This window comes from Mastomys coucha, unplaced genomic scaffold (assembly GCF_008632895.1).
Source record: "Mastomys coucha isolate ucsf_1 unplaced genomic scaffold, UCSF_Mcou_1 pScaffold22, whole genome shotgun sequence".
NCBI classification, from domain to species: domain Eukaryota; kingdom Metazoa; phylum Chordata; class Mammalia; order Rodentia; family Muridae; genus Mastomys; species Mastomys coucha.
In genome coordinates, this window is record NW_022196905.1 from 248,706,105 (window position 1) to 248,714,429 (window position 8,325).

Sequence of the window (8,325 nt, forward strand, 5' to 3'; positions counted from 1 at the left end):
ATCCTGTGACCCTGGGCTTGTTAGAGCACCTGGGAGTGCAGCAGCTTCCTCTGGGTGTTGTGGGGCTGACTGTGGAGCCTGGGCCCAAGGTCTACTCAGGACACCAGCCCAGAGAGACCGGAAGGAACCTGAGCCACTCTGCTGGTGGAGTTCCTGTGTGCCTGGTCCTGCTGGTCCCAGTTACTCCAAGTGTTTGGATAGATGTTGTGTCATCCTCACCTCTGATCCTTAGAGTGTCAGAGTGCCTGGGAGTGGAGCTTCCTCTTGGTGTTGTGGGACTGGTCTGCACCCAAAGTCTACTCAGGACACCAGCCCAGAGAGACTGGAAGGAACCCGAGCCACTCTGCTGGCAGAGTTCCTGTGTACCTGGTCCAGCTGGTCCCAGTTACTCCCAGTGTTCGAAAACTTTATTCTTAAGCCAGAAGAATAATAGCTGAGAGTCTTAAAACTATGGCAGACATAAAGCACCATGGTGGACACACATGGGAGAAACTTGATTCAAAGATACTGTAGACATGTGTTAACAGATGTAATATGCTAATCTATAATATATAGCCCCTTGGAAACTATCTTAATTACTTCCTATTCCTATAAAGAGATGCCATAACCAAGGCAACTTATAAAAGGAAGCATTTAATTGGGGGCTGGCTGACAGTTTCAGAGGGTCAGTCCATGACCTTCATGGTTGGGTGCATGGCAGCAGGCAGGCAGTCTTGGTGCTGGAGCAGAAGCTGAGAGCTTACATCTTATCTTCAAGTTGGAGACATGGAGAGAAAGACTGACCTGGCATGGGTTTTTAAAGCTCAAACCCCACCCCCAGTGACACACTTTCTCCAGCAAGATCACACTTCCTATTTTTTTCCTAAAGCAGTTCCACCAACTGGAGAGCAAGTGCTGAAATGTCTGAGGCTGTGGAGGCCATTTTCATTCAAGCCACCACAGGAACACAGAACTATAAAAATGCATGCCTAGGACACCTAGGGAAGTATTAACCTGGATCATGCGACATTACCAAAGTATTGTTCTCATTTGTGACTATGACTGACTCCATTGTGGTCAATGCAGGAGAAAGTCCTTGTTCTGAGGAGACATGAGCTAAGGTACTTAGAAGCAGTGTTCTCAGACTGATGGGATCTAGAATCACTGGCAAGACAAGCATCTGGGCATGTCTATGAGGAATTTTCTAGAGCATGGTTAATTGAGATGGAAAGACCAACCCCAAATGTGGACAGCACCATTCTATTGCCTCGTAAACCCTGGGCTGAATAAAAAAAAGAGAGCCAACTGGACATGACCATTCATCTCATTCTGCTTCCTGAGGATGAGCACAGCATAGCCAGCTACCTGCCTCTGTGACTCCCCCACCTCAGGAGACCCAAAAGTGGGAGCCAAAATAAAACCCATCCTTAAGTTGCATTTGTAATGCCTCTCAGCCACAGCAGCTCATGAAGGAATGCAGTCACCATCTGGAATTTGACTAAGGGTTGCCAAAAGTTAGGATTGCAATATGCCCTCAGCCTTTAAAGTTTCCTAATAGTAAAAGGGTAAAATGCGAGTCTCTGTGAGTTTGAGGCCAACTGGTCTACTGAGTAAGTTCCAGGCCAGCCAGGGCTACACACAGAGAAACCCTGTCATGAAAAAGGGAGGGTGTGTGTGTGTGTGTGTGTGTGTGTGTGTGTGTGTGTGAATGATCTATAAATTTAAAATAAGAGAAAATAGATCAAGAAGCATGAAAAAATGCACTCTAAAAAATGGGAACTACTGCAGGGTGGTGGTAGTACACGCCTTTAATTCCAGCACTTGGGAGGCAGAGGCAGGCAGATTTCTGAGTTCGAGGCCAGCCTGGTCTACAGAGTGAGTTCCAGGACAGCCAGAGCTACACAGAGAAACCCTGTCTCGGGAAAAAAAAGGGGGAGCACTACTTATTAAATATGGCCAGTTAGATTCAAGTACTTATTTGTACTCCTTCCCAAAATAGTAAGAGATTCTTTTGAATCTCTTTTAAGTTCTTAGAACAATGAGAAGGAGAAAGAAAATGACGGGGAGTGGACTATACCAATAAGATATTAGCCATCATGTGGCAGGTGGCCAGAGAACCTGGCCCAGACAATGCCCGGGAAGTTGAATGCCCAGCTGTCTATGATGGGATCCTGCCAGGAGCTGAAACTCATCCCACATGCTACCTCTCCGTGATTTTGCTGTAGGGTTTCTGCTTCCTCCTCAGGGAACAGAGTACCCAGAGAAACGCTGATCTTGTCACTAACTCATGAAACTACTGGCCCAACCCTTTCCCCATGACTATTGCTCACCAACCAGACTGCAGACATGCTATAAGCACCTCTGTCTTTATTGTGTGCCCATTTTGAATTTAGGCTCAAGAGGAACAGTCCTCTCCACTTAAGGGAAGCAAGCAGAAAATGAAAGAAAAAACAGAACCAGTGCGGGAAGCCCAGAAGGAAAAACGTCGCAACTACACTGGCAGGAAAGGCCTCTCTGGGGGAACATCAGGGAGCATTGCCCCAATGTCTGACATAGACCAGAACAGCTTTGATGGAGAACACTCCCAGGAGAAGTTCATCAGGTAGGCCTTGCAGGAACAAGGGAGAGGGAGGATGAAGCCCCAAGTTGGGAGCACAGCTGTCAAGTGCACCAGAGAAGTTCAGGACTATCATGAGCACTTGTGGTGGGGGGCGGGGGAGGTTGGGAAGGGGAGGGGTGTTACAGCTTGCCATACCTAACTCCAGTTGCACAGTACCTGTCCTGAGCAGTTCTCCTGTCCTCTTCACATGGTTACTTTAAAAGTATGTATGGTCCTTTCAGGCTGAATCACTTCCGGTGGGTTGTGCCTCCAAACGGAGAGGTAACCTTGAGAGTGCACTTCTCCTCTTTAGATGTTGGCAACTATGACCAAACATTTAATTTCGAGCTCCTTGGGACCCGTCGCCAATACCAGCTCTACTGCCGTGGAATCTGCACCTACCCATACATCTGCAGAGACCCAAAGTAAGTGTATTTTATTTTCTAAAGAAAAGGTTGGAAAGTATGTTTGTGAGTCATCCTACGCTCACCCCAAAGTGGGGACCAACGAGAATGCTCAGCAGGTAAAGGTGAGTTCTCCAAGTGTGCGCATACATGTGTACATACACACACACATACACACACACTAAAACAATAAAACAACAACAGCATTGAACTGGGAACATATCCCAGACCCTCTTGTATCAGGCTGCAGTGCATCAGACCTTGAAATAAGAGCAACATATTTGGCATGACACCACAGGGTATTCCCAGACTAAAACAGAAGAAACATGAAGATAAAAGATGGGGAGAAAAGGCATTCTTCTGGCAAGTGAGTCTGCATATTTAACTATTAAGCAAATTGAAAACACTTTTACTCTAGGATGTGTCTTCCTGTGAAGTGAACCTCCTTGATTTTCTCTTAGCCACTGAACTTTCCTGTGCATTTTAGGTCTCACATAAATGCATCCTGGGGGAGCAAACTAGTAAGGTGACTCCCTGCCGGAGGGAGGGACTTTCTGCAGCTTGTCCCTAGTGTAATTCTCACCAAGGGGTCCTATTTTACTGAAGCGCTGAGAAGCTGACTATTATCCACTGAAACTATTTAATAGTTTTTTTTTCTAAATATTCCTGTGAATTTTTCCTATCTGTGTGTTTTGGGGCAGACTGTCCAGCTCAGCACTAGAAGCCTTTTTCTCGAGTTCAAGCCATGCCATCTTCTCTTAGAAATTAGGAATAAAGCTTCCATGGAGATCCTCACATTAGCTGTCTTCAGACATGGGAGCTTTCACTGAGCAGGGAGTGCTGGGGTTCATAGGACATTAAACCTCCATTTGTGATTCATTATTTTTACCCCTTCTCCCCACCCCACCCCCATGTTTAGAGTTGTATTCTCTCAGAGAAAGAAAGATATGAAGGTAAAAGAAGTCGTCATTAAGAAGTATGTAATGAGCATGGAGAAGTTTTACTTTGGGCCACTGCTTTGTGGAAAGTCAAGAGACAAGTAAGCATTTCATATATTTCAAAATCGATTGCAAACTTCTGGGTTGAACTCAAGAATATGGCAAGTAGAGTTTTTATATAATCATGGCTTTTATTGACACTGCCCCAAACTCCGAACCAGGAGAATTGGATTCATACGTGCCAAGTCTCTGCTCTGACACACAGACAACTTGGGTTCCACTTTCCCTAGTGGGAAAGCCTAGAAGAAGATAAGGCTTTGGAAAGGTGGGATCTCGACTTCATTGTAGGATGTATCAAGTCCAAGTTGTTTAGAAATTGTCTCTCGGAACCACATAAATCAGAGAACAGAGCATATGGTTTGGGTTCCCGCAGGAGGGCTCTGTCAAGATGATAAGAATCTTCAATACAGACAGTGTGACACAAGGACAGAGGGTGAGACAAGGGATGGTTCTACAAAGAGCTTCTCCATACCCAAGGGGAGTCCACAGTAGACATGTGAAAGAGGGCCATAGAGTCCCACGAGAAGAATGGATGATCAACTCTGTCAAATGCTACAGGGAGATGGAAGGGCAAGCGTCTACTGGGTTCAACAACATGGGGTTCATGGGGAAAGAGGGCAGGAGTCCTTCTGGGAGAGCTCTGGTAATTCTACCCAAATTACCACTGGAATTAACAACAGTGATTACCACGGTCCAAAGACCCAGTGCAAACTCACTCATACACTAAACCTTGAACCTTATCAACAAAAATAATGGGAAGACGACAGTGTCTGCCTCACAGATTTGGGAGGGCTAACTGGGTAGCAAACAAGAACTCTTTAGCATCATACCAAATTGCAATGGTGATGGGTAAGATGTTGAGGTCACCTCCCCTTTCTCAGTTACTCACAGGAATGCCTGACTCTGATACTCTGATTTGAGTCTGTCTTTCTCTTTCCTTCATCCTCCATCACAGGCTGCTCAAAGCTCTTCTCAGACTGTCTCAGCTTTCCTGGCCTGGGCTGCGATCTCTGACAATGTGTATCTCTTAATTCATTCAGCCTTCTTCAGTGGTTCCTTTTCTGTTCATTGCCTTTAACAGAATGTCTCCCAATAACCCTGAAGCCTACTTCTACAGATCCATCCCAAGGACATTAGGGGCTAGAAGCAAACTTGTCATATGAACAAGGCCAGATAATAAATTCATGTCAGAACAGTAACAGTCTATGAAGGTGTTGTGGAAGTGAATGAGATCTAAGACAGATGTCAAGTATCAGGTGACCCAAATGATAATCTCTCAAGGATAGATGATCACTTTTCCTAGATTTCTTTCTAAGAACTAAAAATAACTACCATTTGTTGGACATCTGATATTTCCACTTGTTCTGTGAGCTTTGAGTGCACAATATCACTTAGTACCAATCAACTCTAAGGGATACTGTCACCCCATCTTACAGCTAAGAAGACCAAGGCTTGTGGGGTCACATCACACTGCAGTATTCTCAGAGGCCAGTGAACAGTCACAGATGTCATAGTCTCAATCAACTGACCACCACCCCAGCACAGTCATGTTTCATGTTGCCCTTTCAAATTACACTGCAACTGAAAGGATCCTGTTACCCCTGAACCCTCTCTCTCTCTTTCTCTCTCTGTCTGTCTCTCTCTCTGTCTCTCTCTGTCTCTGTCTCTGTCTCTCTCTCTCCATCTCTCTCTCCATCTCTCTCTCTCCTCATAATCACATCCCCATTCCCATTCATCTACAGGTATAAGTCATCTTTGTTCCCTGGCAACATGGAGACACTGACAATCCTGAATGACTCTCCAATGGTGGTGGAGGCATACTTCTGTTTCCAGCATGACGTAAAAGCCAGCACCTACTTTCTAGAGCCCGTCAACATGACTCTGAAACCCAATGAAAAGCAGGTACAATCAACAGGGATGGGGGAGGATTCTATTGGGGTGAGGATAGGGGTGAGGATAGTCAAGACCTGACACCCCCAGTGTAAATGGACCTTCCTTTAAAACTTTCTCACCAGACACTAAACGTATGGGCTTACCCTACTGCCGTCGGTGTCTTTGAAGACAGCATTGTCTGTTGCATCAAGGAGAACCCAGAGCCAATCATCTTTAAGTTAAGCTGCCAAGGAATTCGCCCAGAAATTGAGGTGGAGCCCAGGCAATTACATTTTGACCGGCTCTTGCTTCATAGGTAAGAGCTCCAGATAACTCAGGGACAGGAGGGGAAGTTCGGGAACATTTGGTCTGTGGTAATCAACTGGTCTTGAGTTACTCTAGACTTTCTGAGTTTGTTGTTGTCTGTCTGTCTGTGTGTATATCACTGGGAACTGAACTCAACTCAGAGCCTTGTGCATGCTAGGCAAGTAACTCTGTCACTGAGCTCCCATGCTTCCCCCAGCCCATATTTTTGTCTTTTAATTAAACCAAGAAAAGAAAACTCAAAGGCTGTCTATCAATATATTTGAATTTTTCTTTTTTTTTTTGGAGAACATGATTTTAATATTTTCAACTTAATATTCAACAGACAGAATAATTATTTTAAGATATATTTCATTGTTATGTCTCTTTTCATTTCTGATTTTATTAATTTAGATACTGTTTCTGTGCCCTCTGGTTAGTCTGGCAAAGGGTTTATCTATCTTGTTGATTTTCTCAAAGAACCAGCTCCTGGTTCTTGTATAGTTCTTTTTGTTTCTATTTGGTTGATTTCAGCCCTGCATTTGATTATTTCCTGCTGTCTACTCCTCTTGGGTGTATTTGCTTCTTTTTGTTCTAGAGTTTTCAGGTGTACTGTCAAGCTGCTAGTGTAAGCTCTCTCCAGTTTCTTTTTGGTGGCACTTAGAGCAATGAGTTTTCCTCTTACCACTACTTTCATTGTGTTCCATAAGTTTTAGTATGATATGTCTTCATTTTCATTAAATTCTAAAAAGCCTTTCTTTATTTCTTCCTTGATCAATATCATTAAGTAGAGTGTTATTCAGTTTCCATGTGTATGTGTGCTTTCCGTTGTTTTTGTTGGTATTTAAGACCAGCCCTAGTCTGTGGTGATCTGATAGGGTGCATTGGATTATTTCAATCTTCTTGTTTCTTTTGAGGACTGTTTTGTGAACAACTATATGGTCAGTTTTAGAGAAGGTACCATGAGGTGCTGAGAAGGTATATTCTTTTGCTTTAAGATGAAATGTTCTATAAATGTCTGTTAGATCCATTTGGTTGAGTTTTTCATATTATTCCTTTCTGTGGCTCTGAATTTCTATCTGATGCCACTTTCCTTCACAATTCCTTTAGAATTACTTGTAATTCAGGAATGGCAGCAGCCACCAAATAATAATAATGCCTCACTGCTCAATGCTGGATCACCAAATCAGACTGCTCACAAATAGCTAGCATAAGCTTGACTTGTGTTCTGGTTAGTCTTTTGTACTTTTGATACAAGCTAGGGTCATTTCGGAAGACACTGAGAAAAGGCATATATCTCACTGATCTGTAGACAAGTCTGTGGGTCATATACTTGATTGATGGTTGATGCGGGAGGGTACAGCTCACAGCGGGCAGGTGACCCTGAGATCTGTAAGAAAAAAAGCCTGAGCAAGCTACAAGGATTAAATGAGTATGCAGCATCCCTCTATAGTCTCTGCTGCTTCCCTCCTGGTCCTACCTTGACTTCCTGCCCTGACTTCTCTCAGTAGAGAGCTGTTCAGTTTCCATGAGTGTGTAGGCTTTCTATTGTTTCTATTGTTGCTGAAATCCAGCTTTAATCCATAGTGGTCTGATAGGATGCAGGGGGTTATTTTACTTTTCTTGTATCTGTTGAGACTTGCTTTATGGCAAAATATGTGGACAATTTTGGAGAAAGTTCTATGAGGTGCTAAGAAGAAGGCAGGTTCTCTTTTGTGTTTGGATGAAATGTTGTTTAGATATCTGTTGGGTCCATTTGAGTTATAATGTCTGTTAGCTCTATTACGTCTCTGTCTAGCTTTTGTCTGGATAACCTGTTCATTGGTGAGAGTGGGGTACTTAAGTCTCCCACTATTAGTGTGTGGGGTTTGATGTGTGATTTAAGCTTTAGTAACATTTCTTTTATAAATGTGAATGCCCTTGTGTTTGGAGCCTAGATGTTCAGAATTGAGGTGTCATCCTGGTGTCTTTTTCCTTTCCTAAGTATAAAATACTCTTCCTCACCTCTTTTGATGAAATTTGGTCTGTTTCATTAGATATTAGAATGGGTACACTATCTTGCTTCTTCAGTCCATTTGCTTGAGGAAAAAAAAAACTTTTTCCAACCCTTTACTCGGAGGTAATGTCCATGTTTGAGGTTGAGATGTGCTTCTTTTTTTTTTTTTTTAAA

The 8,325-nt window shown here is 43.5% G+C and overlaps 1 protein-coding gene across 5 annotated transcripts in view; it reads left to right on the forward strand.

Annotated features, from left to right (window-relative positions):
* Positions 1–8,325, forward strand: part of Hydin (HYDIN axonemal central pair apparatus protein) — a 421,354-nt gene that overhangs the window by 336,869 nt on the left and 76,160 nt on the right. For all 5 annotated transcript variants that reach the window (XM_031341421.1, XM_031341424.1, XM_031341423.1 and 2 more), the window contains 5 exons: positions 2,373–2,581; positions 2,821–3,003; positions 3,902–4,021; positions 5,723–5,882; positions 5,996–6,168. In XM_031341421.1, the coding sequence (XP_031197281.1) occupies positions 2,373–2,581; positions 2,821–3,003; positions 3,902–4,021; positions 5,723–5,882; positions 5,996–6,168 (845 nt within the window). The remainder of the gene's footprint in view (positions 1–2,372; positions 2,582–2,820; positions 3,004–3,901; positions 4,022–5,722; positions 5,883–5,995; positions 6,169–8,325) is intronic.